The sequence below is a fragment of the Mercurialis annua genome, linkage group LG1-X (genome assembly GCF_937616625.2).
Source record: "Mercurialis annua linkage group LG1-X, ddMerAnnu1.2, whole genome shotgun sequence".
Classification (NCBI taxonomy): Eukaryota; Viridiplantae; Streptophyta; class Magnoliopsida; order Malpighiales; family Euphorbiaceae; genus Mercurialis; species Mercurialis annua.
This window is the reverse complement of record NC_065570.1, coordinates 987,781-1,014,489: the sequence shown is the minus strand read 5'-3', so window position 1 is coordinate 1,014,489 and position 26,709 is coordinate 987,781. Positions and strand designations below refer to the sequence as shown.

General features: G+C 38.3%; 4 protein-coding genes across 11 annotated transcripts in view; all 4 read right to left on the bottom strand.

The window, feature by feature from the left end:
• LOC126665934 (derlin-2.2) overlaps positions 1–4,639 on the bottom strand; it is a 28,137-nt gene extending 23,498 nt beyond the window's left edge. For 7 of the 8 annotated variants that reach the window (XR_008790438.1, XR_008790439.1, XR_008790437.1 and 4 more), the window contains exons 1-5: positions 4,378–4,639; positions 3,918–4,017; positions 2,973–3,187; positions 2,802–2,885; positions 2,546–2,599 (exon numbers count right to left, since the gene is read on the bottom strand). Coding sequence is in view for 1 of the 8 variants with exons in the window: in XM_050358869.1 (XP_050214826.1) it covers positions 2,233–2,415; positions 2,546–2,599; positions 2,802–2,885; positions 2,973–3,187; positions 3,918–4,017; positions 4,378–4,476 (735 nt within the window). In the remaining 7 variants the exon portion in view is untranslated. Of the gene's footprint in view, positions 1–1,886; positions 2,416–2,545; positions 2,600–2,801; positions 2,886–2,972; positions 3,188–3,917; positions 4,018–4,377 lie in introns of those variants that run through there. The other variant, XM_050358869.1, reaches the window with a different exon arrangement.
• Positions 4,640–5,807: 1,168 nt separating this feature from the next.
• LOC126665457 (cytochrome P450 716B1-like) lies at positions 5,808–8,212 on the bottom strand. The gene is made up of 4 exons (XM_050358281.2): positions 7,721–8,212; positions 6,562–7,003; positions 6,292–6,479; positions 5,808–6,142 (listed from the first exon to the last, which is right to left on the bottom strand). The coding sequence occupies exons 1-4, from the start codon at positions 8,210–8,212 to the stop codon at positions 5,834–5,836; spliced, it is 1,431 nt and encodes a 476-aa protein (XP_050214238.1). The 3' UTR covers positions 5,808–5,833.
• A 3,667-nt stretch (positions 8,213–11,879) lies between these two features.
• LOC126664655 (cytochrome P450 716B1-like) lies at positions 11,880–15,407 on the bottom strand. Its single transcript, XM_050357162.1, has 6 exons — positions 15,329–15,407; positions 15,033–15,208; positions 14,433–14,936; positions 13,002–13,443; positions 12,739–12,926; positions 11,880–12,256 (listed from the first exon to the last, which is right to left on the bottom strand). The coding sequence occupies exons 1-6, from the start codon at positions 15,405–15,407 to the stop codon at positions 11,948–11,950; spliced, it is 1,698 nt and encodes a 565-aa protein (XP_050213119.1). The 3' UTR covers positions 11,880–11,947.
• A 6,759-nt stretch (positions 15,408–22,166) lies between these two features.
• Positions 22,167–24,778, bottom strand: LOC126664644 (uncharacterized). Its single transcript, XM_050357144.2, has 3 exons — positions 23,782–24,778; positions 23,045–23,676; positions 22,167–22,946 (listed from the first exon to the last, which is right to left on the bottom strand). Exons 1-3 carry the CDS (start codon positions 24,776–24,778, stop codon positions 22,299–22,301), a joined length of 2,277 nt encoding a protein of 758 aa, XP_050213101.1. The 3' UTR covers positions 22,167–22,298.
• Between the last annotated feature and the right edge of the window lie 1,931 nt (positions 24,779–26,709).

Below are 26,709 nucleotides of genomic sequence, written 5' to 3'. Positions count from 1 at the left end.
ATTCATCCACCACGTCATCCATATACTGAGCCTATCGCATTATGACACGTCATTAAAATAGTAGCACTAATGATGTATCATAATGTGATAGACTAGTCCACGGATGACGTGTTAAACTGAATCTACCTAAAAATTTCTCTTTAATGTATTAATTTACAACTAAAAAGTATATGATTATACAACTTGTAATTAAATAATCAACTAGTAGTAGTAAATGATACATGAAATCCACAGATAACCCAAAAATCCACTTCATCTTAAAAAATACATTCTATGATCCAAAATAATAACAAAAATCTTTTCACTTTTATGCTTTATTTTGATATTCTATATATTCATATTTGATATCATAAAAAATACATTATTCATACATCTCTAATACGGAACAAAAAAAAACATTTAGACTTCTATTTTTATCTATAAAATATATATTATAGATACATATTCGATATCTCAAAAAATACATTGTCGGTATATCTTTAATATGAGACAATTAAAACGATAGGTGAATTTTCAAAAAATTATTGAAAATTTTGTGTTCTAGTCATTTTTGTATTTTTAAGTGATGGTGTAATAAACAAGGGGTCAAATATTTGGTAAGTTACCAAATTATCAATTTATTTTAAAAAGGATACTAAATATTGATTTATTTTTAAAAAGTTGTCGAATTATCAACTTATTTTTAAAAAGGATGCCGAAGATTGGTTATTTTTAAAAAGTTGTCAAATTATCAATTTATTTCAAAAAAAATATCGAACATTGATTTATTTCTAAATGGTTATCACATTTTAATTTTTTTTATCAATGCGAGGTTTTTTTAATTAAATTTAGGGTTTACAGACATATAGTTTATGTGGCGAATAATTATACAAAAAATCAGAAATAACTTAGATGATTGAAAAAATTAAATATTAGTAACCTTTTAAAAAACATGTTTGATATTCTTTTTTATAACAAGTTGATAGTCTGATAGCCTTTTATAAGGACTTAACTCATCCTCAGGTTCCTGTACTTTTTACTTTTTATTTACTTGATTCCTAGTCTACTTTACTTCTTTAGTTAGTTTTTATACTTTTCACTTTTTGTTCACTTGCTCTCTTTAAAATCAAATTTCACATTGATTTAATCCTTAGAAGGTAGATTAGGAACAAAGTAAAACAAAAAAAATGAATAAAGGATCAACGCGCCCCCTGAACTTGTGACACGGGGTCATCTAATCAAATTTATACTTTTTTGAGCAACTAACCCCAAAACTCTTCATTTTTAGGTCAAATAATCCTATCATTGTATTTTTAAAATGCGTAAAATACAAATCGGAGGTGAGAGATGCAAAAATGTAATTAAATACTTGCCTAATTATTGCGATATAATTATCCTAAATTCATTTTTTTAAATAAAAATAAAAATTATTGAGTTATTTGACCGAAAATGAAGAGTTTTGAGGTCAGTTGCTCAAAAAAGTATAAATTGGGTTAGATGACCCCGTGTCACAAGTTCAGGGGCGCGTTGACTCTTTGTTAAAAAAAAAATTAAAAAGCCAAGCAAATACTTTCTGTCTATTTATACAAGGACTAATTAAATAGAAATAAAAGTACAGAGATTAAGTAAATAAAAAGTGAAAAATAGAAGAACTAACTAAAGAAGCAAAAAGACCAAGGACCAAATAAATAAAAAGTGAAAATTACAGGGATATGAAGATGGTTATGCCTTTTATTAAAAAAAACAATGTTCATTGCAATAAATTGATAGTTTAACAGCCTTCTAAAAATAAATCAATATTTGGTATCAATTTTAAAATAAATTAATAGTTTAATAACCTATTATTTAAACCAATAAATAGCCCTAAAAAGTGTTTTATGTTTGAAATGTAATTAGACTGTTTGCAATAGCATCAACAATCTTCCAATCAATAAGAACAACTAGTGTTAATCAGGAATTATGAATTCACAAAATGAAACAAGGCTGTATATTTGCAACAGCATAAACAGATCAACTAAAAGACCCTGTGTAACTAGAAACCTAGAACCTTTTCATTCTTGTAAATTACAAAAACTAGAACCTATGTTATGCATGGCTTCACTAGCAGTGCTGCAGTACATTTCGTATATATAATTAACCTTTGAAATGAAGCCACATGTCACGAGACAAATAACTTCGCTCTCCCACTACCAGCAAGAGCACACAATTCCAACAAAAAACTATCATTCATCGGCCTAAGTTTCTACGATCCTCTCAATCTTCGTGCAATTCCTCCACAGGTGGCGGAGCAAACCTTACATTTGCTGGCCGGGCCACTACAACAGCATCATCAGCAAATAGTGCCTTTATAAATGACGGGGTTCGTAACGGCCTGCGACCGGTCATTCGTGGATATACATCCTCCAGAAAATAATAAGCATGACCAGCTATCATTCCCTGAAAAAACAAAAAAACGTGCTGTTAAACACATACCGCATTTCAAGAATTTTCTCACTGCACCCCACACACTTCAGATAAGCAATAAATATGATAACATTGAAGGGAGCATTAAGTAAAGAAAAAGCACCAGAAGATCCACCCAAGCGCTAGCACCAACAAGCACAGAGAATCCTAGCAGAACCTGCAATATACACAATGGCAAAAAGCATTTAACACATCCGACAGACACTTTTAGGCTCTCTAACTGATTAAAACTGAGAAATCAACGTATCAGAACTCATAAAAGCTAATGCATCATGTGGATATCGGAACTGATACGGTTCCAACTAATTTGTATGACCACACAAGTTGGATAACAGGAAGCATTGTGCAAGCTTACTCACCCATGGCAGGTAAGCTGCTGTAAAGGTAAAGAGACCCAGGAAGCTCATGTGGATAAAAGGATTTTGCTTGCTCCAGACATAAACCTAAGAAATCCAAAATGTAGAATTCTCAGTGAGAATTCATCCGAAAGGAGTTGCTGATAATAACATGCAAAAGATAAACTTACTAACCATCATGAACGTCAATGAGTTACTAAGAAATATGATTTTCGCAAACGACTCTGACAAATAAGGTATCGTAACACCAACAAGAACAATGCCAGTCAAAACAGTGGCACCAAATATGAGCATGTAAAAGAAATCAGCTGTCCTCCCCCTGAATGAATTCTCTTCTAGAAGTTTGCAGTATCGAGCAAGAAAGAACATATGGAACAAAAAGTCCAGGTCTGGCACAGTGAAGAACCGCATTAAGAATTATATAAGTGGGGGAGATAAAGACATATATAATCTGTAGATAAGATACTCAATATTGACATCATATGTCAAGCAATTTGACATAACATTACAGCAAGCTGCCAGCAAGATAAATAAAAGAAAATAATTTCCTCATAAAGGAGCATCATTGAGGTGATTAGAGAAAAGACCATAACATATTAGAATGATTGGCTGTCAAAATGCTACATGCATAAAAATTCAACGTTTTCTCGGCAAATGATTTATTTTTTGGTGGAGAACATGAAATGTGCCATTTCTAATACACTTCGGAAAAATTGCATTAACTGTTTAACATATCTTAAAAGTTTGGATACTAGTTTAGTCATAACAGAAAATCCTCTCTAACAGAGGTAAATATCAGTCCTTTAATTTAACAAAGGGTTATTGTCACCCAAAGACTAACTTTGCGCAAATCAGGAGAACCCAAAATCTGTACAAGTTTAATGAAAACCCTATATTCGAAACCCTATTGCAGCATTTGATTTGAAATCATAAAACGTATTTGATTTGATTCCATGAACATATTTGTCAATGAAAGCCAAAATTGACAGAAAAAATAAAAATCAATCAATGAAGAAATGGACTTCCTCATCGTATGACCATCATGCTTATCCCTATTATAACACACCATTACGCACTCGCAACTCATGTAAATCTCAAATATATCAAAAACACACATACCCATTTTCCTGAAGTAGAGGAAATTTGTGACGAGACGCCAGAACTGATAATTCTTAACAACCAATGTAGGATGCAAATAAAGATTATGAGGAGATATTATCTGCCAAGAAATGAACAAAAAAAAAATTAGCTGCTAAAATTTCTAATTAAGTAAATTAAACAAAACACAATCCAAAATAAACAATGTTAATACAAAAATGCTCCAAAAATTAAACATGACATCCAATTAAACCAATCAAATTCACTAGCCCTAAAAAAATCAGCAACTAAACAAAACCAATTGGCTAAACCTTACACAAAATCAGAACTAACCCAGTAAAATTCAGCTAAAAAAAGACTGATCAATTCAACACAAAATCAATAACCATAAAAAAATCAACAAATTAAACCTATTAATCAACCATACTAAAAAACCCAAAATTATAAACAAAAAAACCCAATTAAAGAAATGAAAACATACTTCAAGGGAACATCCAATTGTGGTGACAATAGCCGCCGTGAGATAAGAACGGGTGATAATTGGCATCTGCTTGTACCATTCCTCTACAGCTTGAGCCATTTTTTAACGGAGCAATTCGAGCAAAATCTTGAAGACCTGATAATTATAAAAGAATTAAAGATTTTTGTTGATTGAATTTTAGAAGGGAATTTTGAATTGAAAATCGATGGAAGATCGAGTTTTTGGTTTGGGATTTGTATATAGTTTTGTTTGTTTTAACAGGAAAATAAATAAGTATGGTACTAGCTTGTTTTTGTGACCAATACGTACCAATCGTTTGGCAAGTGACTTGCACGGATCAATAGGATTTGAGCTATTTTTATTTTTAAGATTTGTTATTTTGGATTTTTAATGAGTCTAAATAAGAGTTTTATAGTTTGGCTTAAGTGTAATTAGTGTCACCACTTGAGCCAAAATTGTTATTTTTTTTTTATTCATTAACTAACTTCACCAAAATCAATTGAATTTCTAAATATTCAATTATGATTATTGATTTTTTAATTAGTTTAATTACAAGAATTATTTTAACAAAATAAAATGTAATTTTAACTCTTAAACTAATTATCATTTTAAAAATGTTTTATAAAATATAATTTCAAAATCAATAATCGATTAAACATAATTTTTTTTTATAATTGGAGAGCAGGAAACGCTTGTGAAAGGAATCGAACTCACGACTTAAACAGTTTGATGTCCAGCGCTTAAAACTTAAAAAAGTTAGATCATCGAGTTCGAGAATTGCTCATCATATAGCTTGTTTTGCATAACAGGCCTTATAATTAAATCAGCTGAAATTGCATGTTGCATCATAAGTCATCAATTGGAAATGCATTGGAGATCTTAGCTATTGAGGCTAGTCCTCACTTAATATTATATGAAAATACACAAAAGTATTTTTTATCATTGATTTTTTTTTTTAGTAATTATAGAAAAAATTGATCTCGCGATTTCAGAAGAAATTTACAGTGCACATAACATTTGAGCTATTTTCTGATATACAAAACGGTGAGTAGCTTTCTCAAAAACAAAAAATAGTAGTAGTTGGAGTTCAACTCCCAAAACTATACTTCTGATCTTTGGAGCAAAGTTTAGGGTGCAAAACGATCCTTTGTTCTTAAGGAATATCAACGCCATGATACAGGCAGTATATATGATATTATCCCCTGCAATTGCTCCTTGATTTAGGATTATATTGTTGTTTTGCATAACAGGCCTTATTTTTGTTGTTTTTCGTCATTGACCACAATGTTTTGCATATAGTCTCCATGCATTTGTATGTATCATAATTAATCCTGTTCGACGATAGGACTAAGGTAGGTGAAAATTCCAATGGATCACACAAAATAAGCCAAATTATAATTGTGATTATTTTAATTTTTAACTTTCTCTGATATTATATGGTGCCTGATTGTACATTTTATTGGACTTTGGAAAAGATCTTTGGTTCTATTTCTATCTCTAATCCATTCTTGAAACTTGGCATTGGATCTCTGGAGAAGGACATATCCGAGTCACAACGCTTCAAATTGAACTGAGTCACTATATAATGAATAGCAACTAGAGTTTCAATTCTTGCAAATTCATTTCCAGGGCAAATTCTGGGGCCTCCTCCAAATGCCATGAAACTGTAGGGCGGTGCTTGTTTTTCGAAATGCGTCGGATCAAACTTGGACGCGCCTGGAAATATGCATTCATCCATATGTGTCATACAGGCTGACCATACCACCTGAAAAATGAAGCAACTATTAGTTAGTTTCCTGAACCTAGTAATGTTAGGGCGTGCATCAATTGGTTCGCTCCAAATTCTTTAAATTTTTTAACAAAACTGAAATAACTGAAATCATTTTTAAATCGGACCATGACCGAAATATATACCTGCCATCCTTTGGGGATAAGGTAACCTTGGTACTCAAAATCTCGAAGAATTTTCCTGAAGGATAAAAAAACCGGAGGAGTCATCCTTAGAGTCTCCAATGCCACTCTCCATGTGTATCTCATTTTTCCAATATCTTCCCATGTCAGCAATTCTCCAGAGCTTTTATTCTTAGCTACCTCTTCTTGTTCTGCAGAGTTCAGGATTAATTGCGGCCAATGAACAATTTAAATAAAACTACATACTTAATTAATCAAAGCTTAATTACTTACCTTGAAGAATTTTAGCATAAACAGAAGGATCAGAAGCTAAAAGTCTGATTAAGAAAGTAAGCAGGATAGAAGTTGTGTCATGTCCTGCCAGCATAATAACAAGAGCATTATCGACAATTTCGTCGTCCGATAAAACGAATGAATTATCGTCGTTTCGGAGACTGATTAAGGTGCTGATAAGATCTTGTTGGGGTACAACATCATGTTGCTGAAGTGCAGCCCTTTTTCTATGGATAATATCCAATATCATAGCTCTGATTTTTGCCCTTGCCTTTAGGCTTCTGTTGAAACGTGTGAAAGGTAAATTTATTGGTATTGCTAAAACTCCCTCAATAAGTTTCTGGAAGGGCTGTTGAAGCAAGTCTCTTTCGGGTCCTTGTTCCATTCCTATGATGAGTGAGCTCAGGACATTGAAGGTCAGACTCTTCATCAATGGCATCACCTGTTAGTTAATTAGTATATGCCAAATGCATAAGATATAAGATTCTTTTTAGGGTTATTAGCACAAAAAATTTCAACATTTGCATTCATAATGATTTAATCACAATGTTTATAACTTGGAATAAAAAAGCCTAACTTTTCATTTTTTTTTTACATTTTACATCGTAGAATTATTATCTGATGTCGTTTCAGTCACTAAAAACTGCAAAAACGACGCCATTTGCTGAAACAAAATGCCTAGATGCTAAAAAAATGCCAAAAATAAATGGTTGAACTTTTTTCCGTCAAATTTTAAAAATTATACTTAAATCGTTGTTATATACAAATAATCCTCTTTTTATTAATCGTGTCTGAACAATTAGAATTATGGTACTTCATCAAAAAAATTCAAAAATTATAGGAAATTATTTCTCAAAAATTTGGCTCTAAGATCCAATAAGCCCTTAACGTCCAAAGATATTCAAACAGACCCCTAACGTCTTAAAAAATAAACAATCAAACACCAATTTTGACACAGTCTCATTGCTTCGAAGATGCTTTAGGATAAAGCCACATATTGGCATGGTTGTTTATTTTTTAAAACGTTGGGGTATATTTGAACTTTTTCAGAATGTAAAGGGCTTATTTGATTCTGGAGCCGAAAACTAAGAGTATAAATGATACTTTCCCCAAAATTATAAGACAATCAAAATCTGATAACTAAAGCTGACATGCATACCGAAATCTTTTGCTTGCCATGCCAATGCATCTCGAACTGCTTTCTAATTTCCTGATCCATTCTTCCAACATATTGCTTCAACTCTTCAGGCTTCAGAAATGAAACAAGCGCGCCTCTTATACGCTTGTGATCATCTCCGCTTAGTTCCAAGATATTCCTCTCGCCGACGAGCCTTCTGATCGATGAAGGCTGCTGATTAGCCAGGATACTGCCGTCACATGTGTATACGAACTTGTTAGCTGCTTGGCCGTGTAGAAATACGGTTCGGGCACCAAAAACGTTCATTTTCGACACCGGTCCGTATTTCCTGATTCTATCCTGAAGCCATTTTTCTGCTGTGTTATCTCGCATGGCCCTGAGAAGACTCATACTCTGGCCTATTATGGGTAAACCTAAAGAACCAGGAGGGACTCTTTTGGAAATTTTGTTGGAAAGAAGAAGGTAGAGAGGAAGAAGTAGAATAATTGAGAAGAAATAAATTGCAGAATCCATTGCTACAAGCTTGAGAGAGTTTAATTTCTCTGGTCTGGCTGGTGCAATATATATATGCAATAAAAAATAACTTTATTTATACAAAGCAAAGCCTGCATGGTGTATTATATACAATGTTTTTAAAACCGGACCGCAGACCGAACCGGCTTCGAAGGGGATTCATGGTTTGGCCGGTTCAACCGGGTTAGCTCGGATTTTTTAATTTTTAATAATTTAAAATAATTTAATTTAAAAAATAAATAATTTATAAATAAAAAATATGATAAATTATTTTATTAAATTTTATTATAAAAAATATAATAATAAATGATAAATATATAAGAATATATAAAATAATTATTTTATATGAGAAAAAAATATGATAAATTATTTTATTAAATTTTAATATACAAAATATAATAACAAATGATAAATACATAAGAATATATAAAATATTTTTTTATGAGAAAAAATATGATTTTTTTTTTCAATTTTAATAAATAAAAGTTACAAAAATAAAATATATAATTAAATTCTATAAAATACAATGATATATTTGAAATAAAATTAATTACTAAATTTTTTGTATAAAATTTGAACTTAGTTGAATTACTTTATATGATAAAAATATAAATTTATTGCATAATTTTGATAATTATAATTATTATTTAAAAATATTTAAAATAATTAATGTGTGTTTAAAGTGAATATATGAGAGAATGTGTTCAATATGAGATACATGGAATTACCATCAAAAACTTTCTCTCTCTAAAACTTTCCTCTCCCTTCTCTCTAAAAAGTTTTCTTCATCTCCATCCTTTGAAGGGTGGGAGAAGGTGATTTTCCGGTTTCGATCGGAAATCACCTCCTCTCCGCCAATAAATAAATAGATAATATATCGTTTTTCTATATATTGAATAAATCTCTACGCTTTTATACCTCTCCGATATGGAGTTTATCCTTTTCTTGAAAGAATTTTTTTGAGTTTATGTTCATTTTGTGGTTGTCTTCTTAGATCTTATGGATCTAAAATTTTGTAGGATTTTTCTATCTAATCTCATAGAATTTCATGAATAAAGATGATCGGAAATACTCAACTTCAACGGATCTAGCGGTTTCAAGGTCTAATCGGAAAATGGATCATACTCAAGACCCCCGCACGCAACGGGACCTTGTTCCTATCATTTGCGGCCCAAGATGGCAACCTTAGCGGGATCAACGGCTTGTTTCTTCTTATTTTCGATTAATATTTTACTAGTTTTCTTTGTTGTTGTATTTGTTTTCTTTTGTTGTTTATTAAGTCTTTGATAGATTAAAACTTGAAAGATCATATAGTTTTAATCTTGTGATATGACTTTCTAAATTGTACTTTGATCTTGTTCTAATGAATTCTATCTTTTGAAGAAAAAAAAATGTGTTCAATATGAGAGAGAAAAAAAGAGTGATGTAAGAAAGAGAAAAAACAAGTCACATAGTTGGTAGATGTCATAAACACATAGGTGACACAAAAAATGAGTTTTGAGCAAAATTTAAAAAACCGAATTTTTCCGGGTTTGAGAAATAATCGGACTTTACCGGTCTAACCCGATTTAACCGGTTTTCTATCTCTTGAATTTTTACATCATAACCGGACTGGATAGCTGACCAGTTCCCGGTTAATCCGGTCCGGCCGGACGGTCCGGCCCGGTTTTAACAACATTGATTATATATAAAAAAACTTCTTTGGAAGTTGTTAAACTGTAGCTTTGTTTTATTTTGATTTTAAATTTTAATTTAATTTTAATCGTATGTTTTGAGATAAAAATTAATATATGTGGCAATCAATTTTTACTTGTTTTATCTAAAACTTATCATATATGAATATTTGGAAAATTTTATGCCGCAACTGATTTTTACTTATTTGTAGATTTTCACATATGTAGTCAAAAGATATTGTCGGGGGTGAACAGTAAGAAAATAAACCATACATAGATGATTTCTTTATACAGTATGGAATTCCGAATAAGGATTCTTTTAAAAGAGATTGCGTCTTCGATTAACTCTGACCAGAACGGGCGCATGGTTACGCCTACAAGTGTAGCTCTGCCCTGATTTCACATGAAAACTCCTCGTTGAAATTAATAGTATTCGCCAAGTGATGATCGATTTTAATTATTTTTTATTGAAAACTTGACATTTATATATAATTTAATTTGAAAATCTCTCATTAAAATAAAAATTAAATTAAAGTTTAGTCATTACAATAAAAAAGGCAATAATTTAATAATTCAGAAAATCTATTATTCTTGTTTTTATTAATCAGATATATAGTTCGGAATACGGCTCCGATACCCATTGAGGTAAAATTTATCATTTGTCTGCTACGGAATTTCCATAAACTAGCAACAATTTGGCAACTTTTCTCTTTGTCAGATTATGTAGTTTTTGCATTAGAAGTTACCAAAGTGATTAGGACCTTAAAATAACGACAAATCGGCAAGTTTTCTTAGGAATGGAACTAAGATGGATGGAATATTCAAGGAGTCAAGTCCAATAACCCAATTTACGTGAAACTTATCATTTATTAATGTAGAAAGCAACTTGATATTGTTCAATAAGATTGTTCTATGCTAGATATTAAAAATCAAAATTTAATATAGATGCAGTCTGCCTTCTTAAGGGGTTAAGCTGCAAAACAGACGTTAGACTGATTGGACGGTGGTTGTCCGATGAGCATTTCGACAATTAATATTTTATCTCAATCATGCTACATATTCGGAGTGAGGTCTTTCCAAATTTTATGGAATTAGGTATTAGTGGGTGATAGGAGTAGAATTACTCCTATTCTACGAGTTTATCTATATCTCATTATCGTGTTTTACTATGCAATTTGAGGTGTTTTGTATTTCATTTTGTGTTTGAGCGTTTCATGTCTGATAATGGTGATTATGGAGCTAATTGACTGAAAAAGAGTATGAAATCGTGGATCTAGCGAAATCTCGAGATTGCGGAGTAAGGAAAAGTATGATTTGAGAGCAATAGAGCAGGTCTTGATCGAGACACACTAGGTCTCGATCGAGATCAAGAAGAACATTATCTCGGCAAGAATTTTGAAGAATGCATTTCGTTCGAGACATGAAGAATTCGCCCGGGACATGATAAATTTGAAGAGGTCTCGATCAAGACATCCCTTGTTCTCGATCGAGACATGTACTTAAATGGGAGAATATATGTTTTGAGCAGAACCAGATTGTTCACCTTGACCCGGTTTCAGCTTTTCTTAATCAAAGTTGTAATAGGAGTAGTTTAATTCCTAATTAACATCGACTGTATAAAAGCTTAATTTTATTTCAGTATAAGGTTCGAATAATTTGTAGAATTTTAGTTTTCATAGCTTACAAATATTTCCAGCATTTTATTTCTTATTGTTCTTAAGACGAAGATCGAAGTTTTAGTTTTAATTGAGGTTTATTGTTCCGTAATTGACAACTCTAAGTATTTATTTTTTAATAATTATGTTTTTTTTTCGTCTTATCTCTTTATTTATATTTTCATTATCACGACTAACTAAATCCCCCTGAGAACACTATTAAGCTTCCCCACAAGATAGAGACAGGCTCTATGCATTTGTATGTGTCATAATTAATCCTTCTCGATAGTAACTAGTAAGACTAAGGTAGGTGAAAATTCCAATGAATCACACAAAATAAGCCAAAATAATTCTGATTATTTTTATTTTAACTTTCTCTGAAATTATGTGGTGCTTGATTGTACATTTTATTGAACTTTGGAAGAGATCTTTGGTTCTATTTCTATCTCTAATCCGTTCCTGAAACTTGGCATCGGATCTCTGGAGAAGGACATATCCGAGTCACAACTCTTCAAATTGAATCGAGTTACTATATAATGAATAGCAACGAGAGTTTCAATTCTAGCAAATTCATTTCCAGGGCAAATTCTGGATCCTCCTCCAAATGCCATGAAACTGTAGGGCGGTGCTTGTTTTTCGAAATGCGTCGGATCAAACTCGGACGCGCCTGGAAATATATCTTCATCCATATGTGTCATACAGGGTGACCATACAACCTGAGAATTGAAATTTTATTGTGTATTAATTAGCTTTCACTATCAGATTGTTTCCTGAAAGTAATGTTATGGTCAAGGGGTGAACCAAGCTAACTAAAAACCAAACTACAATTCATCATTTAATTCGTTTAATTTTTATTTACTCCAAAAATTTATTGGTGTTTTAAAAGGAAGATCCACAAAATTTTAAAAATACTTTTTAAATTAAAAAATTAAACCTTTATCTAACATAAAAAAATTATATTTTAACACTTTTATATCCGTCAATAAATAATACATATCAAATACTTTAAAAAGAAATCTAATCAGAGTATATTTTAAGGTATAAAGTTGAAATAAGAAAAAGAAATTTAATTTTCTAGTCGGTTTAATTTATTACTACAATTTTTTTCTTTAAAAAAATTCATTTTCGAACCGAAAACGAAAACCGACTGAACTCCCCTAGTTATACTAAGCTTTTAGCCAAATATGAAATTATATACCTGCCATCCTTCGGGAATAAGGTAACCTTGGTATTCAAAATCTCGAAGAACTTTCCTGAACGATAAAAACACAGGAGGATTCATTCTTAGAGTCTCCATTGCAACTCTCCATGTGTATCTCATTCTTCCAATATCTTCCCATGTCAGCAATTCCCCTAAGCTTTTATTCTTAGCTATCTCCTCTTGTTCTGTAGACTCCATTAATGTTAATTGACATGAGCCATAACTCAACATAATTAATAAATCAGAAGTTAATTAATTACCTTGAAGAATCGTGGCACAAACAGAAGGATCAGAAGCTAAAAGCCTGGTTAAGAAAGTAAGCAGGATAGAAGTTGTGTCATGTCCTGCCAGCATAACAACCATAGCGTTATCGACGATTTCGTCATCCGTAAAAATGACTGAATTATCGTCGTTCCGGAGACTGATTAAGGTACTGAGAAGATCTTGTTGGGGTGAAGCATCATGTTGATCAAGTGCAGCCCTTTTCTGATGAATAATTTCCAATATTTTTGCTCTGATTTTCTCCCTTTCGTTAAGACTTCTGTTGAAACGTGTGAATGGTAAATTTATTGGCACTGAGAGCATTCCTTCCATAAGTTGTTGGAAGCGGTGTCCGAGTATGTCGCGTTCTGGTCCTTGTTCCATTCCTATGATGAGTGAGCTCAGGACATTGAAGGTGAGTCTCTTCATCAAAGGCATCACCTGCATAAAATTTTGTTAAGGACCAATTTTTTAGGGTTTTTTCCCAAATAATTCCTACTTAAAAAAGAATTTCCCATATAGTGCCTCCACCATGAATCCGCAATTATGAATTGCGGATTTTCCATGAATCCGCAATTCATAATTGAGGGAATCCGCAATTATGAATTGTGGATTCCCCCATGAATCCACAATTCATAATTGCGGATTCATAGTGGAGGCACTAAATGGGAAATTCTTTTTTAAGTAGGAATTATATGGGGAAAAACCCAATTTTTTATAATGGTGTCTAAACTTTTCTGAATTTTCTATCTTGGTGTCTTAACATCTTTTTATATTAAAATGACAAACAATATTTAACAATAATAAAACAGTACATGCCAAGTGCACAAAATATACATAGGTGAATGTTTGAATTGAATAATTTTAGATTAATTTTTTATAAAATTGTTTGGTTTGATAAACACTTATGAAATCGTTTATATTTTTTATTTTAAAAAGTTATTTTTATAAATATGCTGATTTTATATCGGCAAAATAAACTTATATACCAACAACTATAATTTTTTTACCAAATATATCATCATTTTTAAATTTGCCAATTTGCTCCGCCATTTACGCGATCATCACCAAATGTATCCAAATATACTCAAACTTTGGGTATATTTGGCAAAGATCAAATAAATAACTGACCAAATTTGCAAAATTTAAAAATTTTGATAAAAAGACTGTAGTTTGTAGGTATATAAGTTATACCCTTGGGTATTTATTTTTTGGAAGACCTCATATGAATATATCTAAATTTCAGTTAGCAACTAAAATATATTCAAACTATAATTCTAAATAATAAAAACATATTTTGTTTGTAAACGGAGATTTATTAATAAAAAAATATTTTACTGTGATAAAATTATGATTCAAGTATATTCTAGATACGAATTAAAATTTAGGTACCATTAGTGATTTTTATTTCTCCAAAACATAGGATATACCGAAATTTTTTGCTTGCCATGCCAATTCATCTCAAAGTGCTTTCTAATTTCTTGATCCATTATTCCAACATACTGCTTTAACACATCAGGCTTCAGAAATGAAACCAGCGCACCTCTTAATCGCCTGTGCTCATCGCCGCTTAATTCCAAAATATTCCTCTCTCCGATCAGCCTTCTGATCGACGAAGGTTGCTGATTGGCCAGGATATCGCCGTCGCAGGTGTATATGAACTTATTGGCAGCTTGGCCGTGGAGAAATACGGTTCGGGTACCGAAAATATTCATCTTTGAAACCGGCCCGTATTTCTTGATTCTTGCATGGAACCAATGTTCTGCTGTGTTATCGCGCATGGCCTTGAGAAGACTCATGCTCTGGCCTATAATGGGTAAGCCGAACTGATAATGAGACCAGCAACAAGGCGGTGAAACAGCCTCACCAACATGAAACCTCACCAGGTCAAACGAACATAAGGACCTAGTACCTAGTGACCATTTTCGACCGATCTACCAGAGGGAAAGACCACGGAGAGACCGAACTACATGATTAACCATCCCGGAGTAGCCATACCTCTATCACAGGTATCAGATAGCTCGGTTCACGATGTTTGGCCGAGTTAGCATTTTCCATAACAAACTCTTAACAGAATCTGACACATAGGCGTTTCCATGTACTGCATATCTTACTCGAGAAACGAGATCCAACGTGAGCAAACCACGTCTACTAACCGATTTTGTGGGGACCAAAAAGAGTAAGAATCCACTACGGAATACACGTGCTAGGAAAAACTATATAAACCACCTTATCAGCAAACCCTAAAGGTATCTCTTTTTTCTCACTCTACACTCTTTTCTCTTCTATTCTCTTCTTCTTTCTTCTTCTCCAAGCAAATACTGACTTGATCGTCGGAGCGAATTACCGGTGACCTCCACCGGTTCTTCGTCTGACTTTCTGTGTTCTTGTTCTTTCAGGTTCATCTGACCGGTCCAGGCGTTGGTGATTTATCACTTGGCGCCGTCTGTGGGAAACGTTTAAATATCCCATTTTCTCTTCTTTTGTCTGAGTTTGTGACATTGTTGCGTGATTCTGATTGAAAAAATGGCTAATGACCCTGTCATTGAGAGGACAGACCCTCTGGAGACGGTCGTGGATACTACTCCGGTTGGGGGAAGTTCTGCCAGTGGTCGTACTTCCGTGATCACTGGCTTAACACCTCCGGCCAACACTCAGATGGGAGGGTCCAGGGCCTCTGGCAGCGGAGCTGGTTTTATGCCCGCGTATGGGATGGAGAACTATCCTAGGGTGAGCCCATTCACCTCCGATACTGGTCATACCACTCTATCCACCCCAGGGACCACCGTTCCACAGAGCTTCCTCCACAACACGTTACCTCCCACTCAACTCAGTTTTCCGGTAGACGCTACACCGGTGCCAATCGGAACGGGGACGGTTTCTGGGCAAGATATACCCCCGGCGGTCTTACAAGCTCAAGAATATCTGGAATACATGGCTCGCCAGTTGCATCAGGCCCAGCAAATGCATCTTGCTGTCATGGCCCAGTATTACCCAGGATACAACGCCGCTACGACTCCAACCCCAGTGCATCCAAGCGCAACACGGGTGACCGGAGGTCGGGGTATACCTGTTGAAGGTGCTACAGTTCTGGGAGCAGAAGGCCAGAACGCTCCTATTCCTCCAAGGGAGGGATTGCACGGAGAGGACCTACCACCGGATAGACCGCGTAATACAACCGGCTTGGGAAGAGAAGTGCCAGATCCGGTGGTGGAACCTCTGCAGGCTGCTAGGGCAGGAGTCCCGCCAGCTAGGAAGGAAGTAGCTGAAAGTGTACATAGCTCGGGCAACGACCACCCGGACAGGAAATCGATAGGTGCTGAAGTCACACGACTGGTCCAGGCTGAACTAGCCAAGCAGAAGGGGAACAAAGCTGTGTCGAGACCGGTTACCTTACTTGGCATAGGAAGCCCCCTCAGCCGAGCTATCCTCGACGAGCCATTCCCAGATAAGTTTAAATACCCCACTATAAAGCAGTATAATGGAAAAACTGATCCAATGACACATCTAAATTGTTTTCAGGTATCAATGAGTGTTCAGAACGTTTCTGATGCCTCCATCTGTAAGATCTTCCCGACCACCTTGGTTGATGCTGCGCAGAATTGGTATCAAAGTCTGGCGGATGGATCCATTGAAAGTTTCCAAGCTTTGGCTCTAGCTTTTAAAACGCACTTTGCTCCGAGCATACAGAGGAAGAAAAAGTCCTCCGACTTAAAGAAATGTTTTCAGAAACCGGGAGAAAGTCTGAAGGATTACATATCTCGTTTCAACTCGGAAGCGGTCCAAGTGGAAAATCTCATTGATGATACAGCCATTGACGCCATGAAAGATAACACCACTATGGGATCGTTCCGGGACAGTCTCATAACTAACCCAGTGGAGACATACACTGAACTTATGGACCGAGCATGGAATTATATGAATTTGGATGAGGAGCGACAGAGGCAGGCACCCAGCTCGGTACCAAATACCCAGAAGCACACCTCCCCTGGAGGGGGGAGAAGTCAGGAGCGTTTTCGATCCAATTATGAACCAGGGGGGAGAGGGAGACCCCAGTTCCAGGGTGGCCCTGGCCGAAACAGTGGAGAGACTACAAACTTCAGACCGAGCTACAATATCGGAGGAGGCGAAGATAGTTATATCGACAACAGAGGGCAGGAGAGGCATTTTGTGCCGTTAAATACTCCCCGAGATCAGATCCTGATGTGGATAAAAGCTAATAATGAGTATATTTCTTACCCACCCCGGATGACGAGAGAGGGAGATAAAACAAAGTGGTGTGATTTCCATGAGGGGCACGGGCATGAGACCAAAGATTGCGGTAATTTGAGAAGAGAGCTGGATCGAATGGTGTGCAGAGGAAGGTTGAAGGGTTTCGTCACCAATCCCCCGCAACAGCCACCGACGAGCCGACCTAACCCAGTCCGAAATGAGCCTAGTACATCTCGGGAGCCTGATCCCCAGGCCAAGAGGTCTCAAATAACCGGAGTGATTAATACGCTAGCAGGAGGAACTGTAAGCTCAGAGAGACGTTGCAAGAAAAAACAGAAAACGGTGATGTCGGTCATGGAGGGACCCCGGTGGCCCGAGGTATCGTTTTCTCTAGAGGATGGCAAGGGAGTAGAGTTCCCTCATGAGGACGCTCTGGTTATTTCGGCGGTTATCCAACTAAAATGGGTAAGACGACTTCTAGTAGACGATGGGAGTTCGGTGAATCTGCTAACTTTGGCAGCGTATTTACAATTGGGAGGCACCCGATCAGAGCTTAAACCTGTCAGTACTCCCCTCCTCGGTCTAGGAGGAACACCTGTAAGCCCGGAAGGTATGATTGAGCTAGACTTAATACTCGGTGTCGAAATCCCACAAAAGGAGGGACGAGCTGGAATTTTGGCGGAACCAACAAGGCAGGTAAAAACTCTTTTTATGATTGTCGATATGCCACTAGCTTATAATGGTATACTGGGTAGACCTATGTTGTATAGTACAGGTGCTGCCACTTGTATTAGATATGTGATGATGAAAGTGCCAACTGAGAAGGGAGTAATCGCCATACGAGGCGACCAGAGGGTATCTAGAGAATGCTACATGACCACAATTCAGCCCGCCGTAGAATCAATGAATATCGAGACCCCTGAACTCACTCTGAAAGAAAAGAAGGGTCAAAAGCCGCCCGAGCCCTTGGAAACAGTCCGACTTCCTAACAGTGACATGACCGTACAAATGGGCATAAATTGGCCATCAGAGGGCCGAGCAGCTGTCATACAACAGATACGGGAATTTGCATCCGAGTTCTCTAATAAGCCGGAGGAGATCGGGGGGGTAGATCCTCAAGTCATAACTCATAAGCTGAAAGTTGACCCCAATTGTAAGCCGGTGAAGCAAAAGAAGAGGGTTTTCTCTCTCGAAAAACAAATAGCGATCAAAGAAGAAGTCGACAAGCTGCTCAAAGCAGGTTTCATCAGAAAGGTTCACCACTCGGAGTGGCTCGCTAACGCGGTATTGATCAAAAAAGCAAATGGAAAATGGCGGCTTTGTATAGATTATACCGATCTTAACAATGCTTGCCCGAAGGACAGTTTCCCTCTACCGAGCATTGACCAGCTGGTAGATGCGACCTGCGGCTTTGCGGTTTTTGCGTTTTTAGATGCTTCCCAGGGTTACCATCAGGTGCCAATGGATGAAGAAGATGAGGAGAAAACATCTTTTGTCACAGACATGGGAACATTTTGTTACCAGAAAATGCCTTTTGGATTGAAAAATGCTGGAGCAACTTACCAGAGGTTAATGAATTACGTGTTCGATGACCAGTTGGGTCGGAATGTGGAGGTATACGTAGACGACATAGTAGTGAAATCCAGAAGCATTGAAGGCCACGCAAAAGACCTCGCAGAAACTTTCGCCAAGCTAAGGAAATACAACATAAAGCTCAACCCGGATAAATGTGTATTTGCTGTAAGATCGGGGAAGTTCTTGGGGCATGTAGTGTCCGAGAAAGGGATAGAAGCCAACCCGGTGAAAATCGAAGCAATCAAAGAGATGAAAGCACCTCGAACGGTGAAGGAAGTGCAGAAGTTAAATGGGTGTGTGACTGCACTCGGTCGTTTTATGAGCTGCTCGGCAAGACGATGTTTACCATTTTTCAAAACATTGAAAAATACGAAGAACTTCCAATGGAATGACGAATGCGAAAAGGCGTTTGAAGAACTAAAGGTTTATCTTTGCACTCCGCCAGTACTTGGAAAGCCAGAGCCAGGAGAGATCCTGTACTTGTACCTTGCAGTGGCGGAAGAGACGGTAGCTGCAGTCCTGGTCAAAGAAGAGTTGGGTCTCCAAACACCAATATACTATACTAGCAAGGTCTTGAAGGGACCCGAAGTACGATATGCAAAAATCGAGAAGTTTGCTTTGGCGCTCAGATCGGCAGCATTAAAGCTAAGGAGGTATTTCGAGGCACACGTAATAGTAGTACGAACCAACCAGCCATTGAAGAAAGCATTACACCGACCAGAAACCTCCGGCAGAATGGCTTCGTGGTCGGTTCAGATGAGTGGCTTTGACATCAGGTACGAAGCTAGGCCAGCCCTGAAAGCACAAGTTCTGGCAGATTTTGTGGCTGAAACAACTACTCACGATCAACCGGCAGAAATAGACACAGAATTGATAAGTTGGATCCTAGAGGTGGATGGGGCATCCAACTTAGAAGGAGCCGGAGCCGGTATAGTCTTGAAAGGACCTTTGGGCGTTGAATTGAGGAGCTCGGTGAAATTCAGTTTCAAAGCGTCCAACAACGCGGCGGAATACGAGGCACTCTTGGCCGGACTCCGGTTGGCCAACATAGTCAAAGCAGAGCAAGTACTAATTAAAAGTGACTCACAGTTAGTGGTGAAGCAAATTTTAGGAACTTTCGAAGCAAAAGATCCTGAAATGAGGAGGTACGTGGATAGAGCAAAGTACTTTCTTGACCGAATATCCGATCGTGGGGGAAAATGGGAGTTTGAGCAAGTACCCCGGTCTCAGAATGAAGAGGCTGATCGGTTGGCTAAGTCAGCTGCCCGAGGAGAGAGGCTAGCTGGGGTGCATTTTTCCACACTCGCCCAATCGAGTATAGATTACCCCGAGACAATTTTCCTTACCCAACCGTTAGATGAATGGATGACTGGCATTGCTCGGTATCTAACAGAAGGTAGTCTCCCAGAGGATAAGAGGGCGGCCTACAAGATCCTATGCCAAGCACCGCACTATGCCTTTTTAGAAGGGACCCTCTACAGAAAATCTTTCCTCCGACCTTGGTCTCGATGTTTAACTGCCGAAGAAGGAGAATATGTCTTGAAAGAAGTACACGAGGGCACATGCGGTTCCCATATCGCACCGCGGTCATTAGTCAAAAAGGTAGTTCTGCAAGGATATTACTGGCCATTGATGCTTAAGCAAGCTGAAGATCTGGTGAAAAAATGTGAAAGATGTCAACAACACCAGAATTTAAGGCACACCCCGGCCACCGAGCAATCACCAATCATCAGTCCTTGGCCTTTCTCCACCTGGGGAATTGATATCCTGGGTCCTTTCCCGCCAGCGACTCGGAAGAGGAAGTTCCTCATCGTGGCAATTGACCATTTTACTAAGTGGGTGGAAGCAGAAGCAGTCAGCGACATCACATCTGCTCGGGTTAGAGAGTTCTTTTGGAAAGAAATAGTCTGTCGATTTGGGCTCCCACGAGTTCTGATAGCTGACAATGGGAAGCAGTTCGACTGCAAGAAGTTCAAGGCTTTTTGTGCCAAGTCAGAAATCGATCTCCGGTTCACTTCAGTGACACACCCACAAAGCAATGGCATGACCGAAGTAACAAATCGGACCATTTTAAAAGGACTAAAGACAAGGCTAGATGCCAGGAAGAAGAAGTGGGTGGAGGAGCTGCAGAACGTACTATGGGCTTACCGAACAACACCACGAGAGGGAACCGGTGAAACTCCTTTCTCTCTAACATACGGATGCGAAGCCATGGTGCCAGTAGAGCTCGGTATGCCGACTCTAAGAGTCCAGTTTTTCAATGAAGCAACAAATGAGGAAGAACAAAGGCTAAGCCTGGATTTACTCCAAGAAAGAAGGGAGAAGGCCTCTGCTTACATAGAAGCATATAAACAAAGAATGGCGAGATACCATAACAACAGAGTCAAGCCCCAGGTTTTTCAGTTGGGCGATCTTGTGCGTAGAAGAGCGGATATCGGAAAAGGAAATGCTGGGGTAGGCAAATTAGAAGCAAATTGGGAAGGGCCATACCGGGTTGTTCAGGTCGGCAGAGGGGGAGCATATCACTTGGCCTCTATGTCTGGTAAGACCATACCACGAACATGGAACTCGCAAGTGCTAAGGAAATACTACCAGTAGCAGGAAGTTAGAAGCAGTTTTTTGGGCGCTTTATGTTTACCTTTATTTAAGCATTTTTCGTGGTTGTAAGTTGAGGTTCAGGGGTTTTTTCACTTATGTTTGGGTTAGGCTTTTGTAAAACTCAAACATAAGTTTTTCCCCTTATATATAAAAAGAAAAGTTTAAAAGACGTATGTACTAAGAAAGGCTTCGGCCGTCCTAAGAAAGGCTTCGGCCGTCCTAAGAAAGGCTTCGGCCGTCCTAAGAAAGGCTTCGGCCGTCCTAAGAAAGGCTTCGGCCGTCCTAAGAAAGGCTCAGGCCGTCCTAAGAAAGGCTTCGGCCGTCCTAAGAAAGGCTTCGGCCGTCCTAAGAAAGGCCCTGGCCGTCCTAAGAAAGGCTCTGGCCGTCCTAAGAAAGGCTTCGGCCGTCCTAAGAAAGGCTTCGGCCGTCCTAAGAAAGGCCCCGGCCGTCCTAAGAAAGGCTTCGGCCGTCCTAAGAAAGGCCTCGGCCGTCCAAAGAAGGGCCTCGGCCGACCTAAGAACCCTGTGGCCGCCCTACGACAGCACATCTAGAAAGCAGACTTTTTAACCATTTTCAGAACTATCTTTTTCAATTTTATTTGGGTAACCAAGCAATAAGTGAAAAACACACAAGATACTATATACCGAGATAAACTATCATGCACTTTGAAAGAATATAGAATTTCAACACTTAAACAAAAACACAAAATCAGAAACTACAAAGGGAAAATAGCTCGGTAAAGGAAAGGAAAGACAAGAAACAAAAATACTAAAAAAGTATTCAAACCAAGATACAAAAGTTCATTAAACGTACTGCAAAAATCAAAACAGGACCCCACTAAGGGATCCAACAAATATTGTTTTTACAAAAAAAAAAAAAAAAAAAAAAAAAAAAAAAAAAAATAAACGACATCACGCCCCAGGAGCCCTATCATCCTCCTCCGGGGAAACGAGGTAATCATCCTCTTCTTCCTCAGGAGGGAGAGTAGGCACAATCTTGATCAGCTCATCAATATCGAGCTCGAAAGGGGTTAAGTCTACATTCTCCCCTCCCAGAGCTCGGGCAGCATCTGAAACCTTCTTCTCACCAGCACGAAGGATTTGGCGAAGGTTCTCATAAAGTTTATCTTCCTTGTCGGTCAGCTTAACCCCCCATTCCTCATCCCTCGCCAGAAGTTGGGATCTCAATTGCTCATCATGCACCTCGGCCTGCTTCCGAAGCTGCACCACTTCATCCTTCAGCTGATCGACCGCTATAGAGTTCCTCTTGGTGATATCGCAGAGTTGCTCTTCAAAATCTTTTTTCAAATCATCTCGGTCTTTAGTCAGAGCAGCAACCTCACCCGACAGGCCCTCCATCCTAACAGCGTCATCCGACGTCCTCTTTTCTAGTTCCTCAACCCGTTGGGTTTTCTCCTTCAACAGACCTTTCTCCCTCTCCAGAGCCTCCTTTGCCTCAACCAACCGCTCTTTCTCCACCTTCAGCTGTTGGCACACCGCCTCCCAGTCATCATGGAGCTTCCCATATGCCTCGGTCACCAGGTGACCAACCTGAGCCGACTGAAGGAAAATAAAAGCAAAAAACAACACGCAATAAGTAAAAAAAAAAAAAAAAAAAAAAAAAACAACAAAAAGGGGGAAAGAAAACAACAAAATACCTTAAGGCTAAGAGATGAGATCATCGCCCCAAAATTCCGGGGAGAGGCTTGCCTATAAAGGGCCCGGTCATCAGGGAAAGTAGTGACCCGAGCTACCTCGTCAGCAACCGGTAGAGTATCCAGGGTAACAGCCAGATGATTCTTCATGCAGCACAGCGACATCCAATCAAAAAACATCGCAGGCGTTATCACTGGAATCTCGGAGGAGGTGGAAGCATCCGGGTTGCCATCTTCTCTCTTTCTTTTACCCGACCTTTCAGTCTGAAGGGTGGTCAGGTCAAGGTCGATAATCTGCAGAAGATCTTTGACCGGAACCCGGAGAGGCTGATTGGCCTCGTCTGAGGTAGACACCCGGTCAGGCAAGTTACGATGTTCCGGAAGGACAAAATCCCGACCTTCCGGATCATCGTTAGATACCCGAACCGGGCTCTGTTGAGCCAAAAGAACGGGAGGCGCCTCCCCGGTTGCACCCCCCGGGATCGGAGGTCCCACCCCACGAGCAGCAGGGCCAGCAGCCAAGTTGCTCGGAGCCACGTTGCCCGGAGCAGCAGGTTTCGTTTGAGCAGCAAGAAGAGGCTCATTCTTCTTTTTCTTCTGAGGCCTCTTCTTCAACCTAGAGGGATCAATCTCCACTGCAAAGTCAAATATTGAGATCAGTCAGTACATATACCCAAAATAAGACAAAAAAAAAAAAAAAAAAAAAAAAAAACCAAAAAATAAAACACCAAGACGTATACCGTTAGCCATCACAGCCTTCTTATCCTTAGACCAGTACTTAAGGGGCAATTTAGGGAATAGGTGGTTTGCATGTGGGATCCCCCGAGCAAGGTTAGCTTGGTGGAGGAGATCTATGCTGGCGTACTCCAGATCGCCAGGAGTAAAGAAAGACTTGTCTAGCACTTGTGGTTTATTAACCCACAACTTGCAAGAGAGGAAATCCTTCTGATCCGACCTCGTTACTCGGAAGAAATCTTCCCGCCAGTGCTTCAAAGAATCTTGCATGCCTAAAACCACCTTCTCAATAAATCCACTCCGGGACGGACGAAACCGGAAATGGGCAAAATGTTGATTGTCTACCAGCGTCATACTATAGAGACAGGCAAATAAACGAACGCTGGGGACAATTTTATGAGCTTTACAGCGTACTAAAAAGCATGTAAAGTGCCGCAGCGCGTTGGGATGCAGCTGGGCAAGAGGAACTCGGTACGTTTGGCTTAGCTGCTCGTACAAGGGGTCCAACGGGAAGCGAATTCCGGATTGCAGGTGCTCGGTGAAAAGTGTAATAGTGTTGGAAGCAGTCGTCACATTGGCCAGCTCCCCCTCTGGGACCAAAGAGAGGGCATACGGTTCGTTGATATCAAACAAACGCCTAACCTTAGCCAGATAAGCTTCCGTACACCGAGATGGAACTAAAGACTCCTCTTCATCCTTCTTAACTTTCTCAGCAGGGGCTTTAGCTTTCCCTTTACCCTTACGGCTAACCTCGACCCTCTCCTCGGTCGGAACTACTTCAGATCCGGCCTTCCCGATTTTCTTTTTAGACTTCCTGCCCCGAACTAAAATGACCGAGTCTTCGAGCTCGGCGGGATCAGCAACGTCTTCAACACCTCTTCGAAGGCGTTTTAACGGTCTATCTACCCTCTCAATAGGGGAGTCTATGTCCACCCCATCCGACTCACTTTCACAGTTGTCGGTATAACCCTGACCTTCGTGTTCATCATATTCGTCCGACATACCTAAAGAGAATAGAAGCCTAAGGTAAAAAGGACTACCGAGATATCACAAACAGGTCTTAAAACAAAATTCCTAGTCTCAGAAGATTAAAGGTAAAAAACACAGACAAAAGTTTTTCCTAATAGACGAACACGAAGAACACGAAGAACACGAAGAACACTCAATACCCAGTTATCCCCGAAAAATCACTAACAAAACTTTCCAAATATGCAGAACCGAGAATCTCCCTAACAAATCCAAAGTATAAACAAACAAACGCTAAAACATGCACAATCCTAAGCCAGATTATCACTACACAGTATATCAAAAACGAAAAACGAAGCAAATCATGTCATATACATACAAACAGAAATTAAAAAGGGGGAAAGAAGAACTCACTGGACAATGTAGCAGCAGATCACACAAAAGCAGCAAATCTAGGGGAAATGAGCACCAGCAACAAAGAAACACAAGCTTGAAAGCGAATTGACGATGGAACCAGAAACAGGGAACAGATGTGTAAAGGGAAGCGTTTTTCTTACCAGTTTAAAGGGGAAGTAAAGGGAAGCGTTTTTCCTTTCAGTTTAAAGGGAAAGTAAAGAGAAGCGTCTTTCTTTGAATTTCAGTTTAAAGGGAAAAGCAAAGGACGCAACGGTTAAGGAGAAATTAAAGACACTCCAAAATAGAAAGTAACTGAAAAAGGAGGGAAACTGAAGAGTTTCACGTCAACACAAAAATTTTCAAAAAACCAGAAAAAGAACAAGTGGCAGTCATCTAAGTTTAATTCACATCGGGACAAACAAGATTGATGCACGTCGCCTACAGCTGTCACAACCAAACAAATCATGCCAGAAGAAGGACAAGTGAAGCGACGTATCCTCTGACAACATGTACAGGAGTCTGACACCGGACCAACGGAACTCAGTCTTACCCCACGCAAAAATTCAACTCGGCCGACGAAACCCCTAACCACGAACATAAATGTCCGACATCCTGGGGGGGGACTAGTGATAATGAGACCAGCAACAAGGCGGTGAAACAGCCTCACCAACATGAAACCTCACCAGGTCAAACGAACATAAGGACCTAGTACCTAGTGACCATTTTCGACCGATCTACCAGAGGGAAAGACCACGGAGAGACCGAACTACATGATTAACCATCCCGGAGTAGCCATACCTCTATCACAGGTATCAGATAGCTCGGTTCACGATGTTTGGCCGAGTTAGCATTTTCCATAACAAACTCTTAACAGAATCTGACACATAGGCGTTTCCATGTACTGCATATCTTACTCGAGAAACGAGATCCAACGTGAGCAAACCACGTCTACTAACCGATTTTGTGGGGACCAAAAAGAGTAAGAATCCACTACGGAATACACGTGCTAGGAAAAACTATATAAACCACCTTATCAGCAAACCCTAAAGGTATCTCTTTTTTCTCACTCTACACTCTTTTCTCTTCTATTCTCTTCTTCTTTCTTCTTCTCCAAGCAAATACTGACTTGATCGTCGGAGCGAATTACCGGTGACCTCCACCGGTTCTTCGTCTGACTTTCTGTGTTCTTGTTCTTTCAGGTTCATCTGACCGGTCCAGGCGTTGGTGATTTACCAGGAGGGACTCTTTTGGAAATTTTCTTGGAAAAAAGAAGGTAGAGAGGAAGAATTAAAATAATTGAGAAGAAATAGATTGCAGGCTCCATTGTTACGAGCTGGAGGAAAATTTCCATGTTCTTGCTATAGTGTAATACAAACACTATACTTATAGGAAGTAAAGCCTGCTCTTTTTTTATTTGAGCAAAGGGTCAATTCAACCCTCCAACTTGTGTCTCGATGTCAAATGTATAATTTTTAGTCAATTAAATTCCAAATTCTTTTAGTTAGGTTAAGTAACTCTTAATATGTATACATCAAACGTGTGACTTTTTAAAAGTCCGAGACATAAATTTT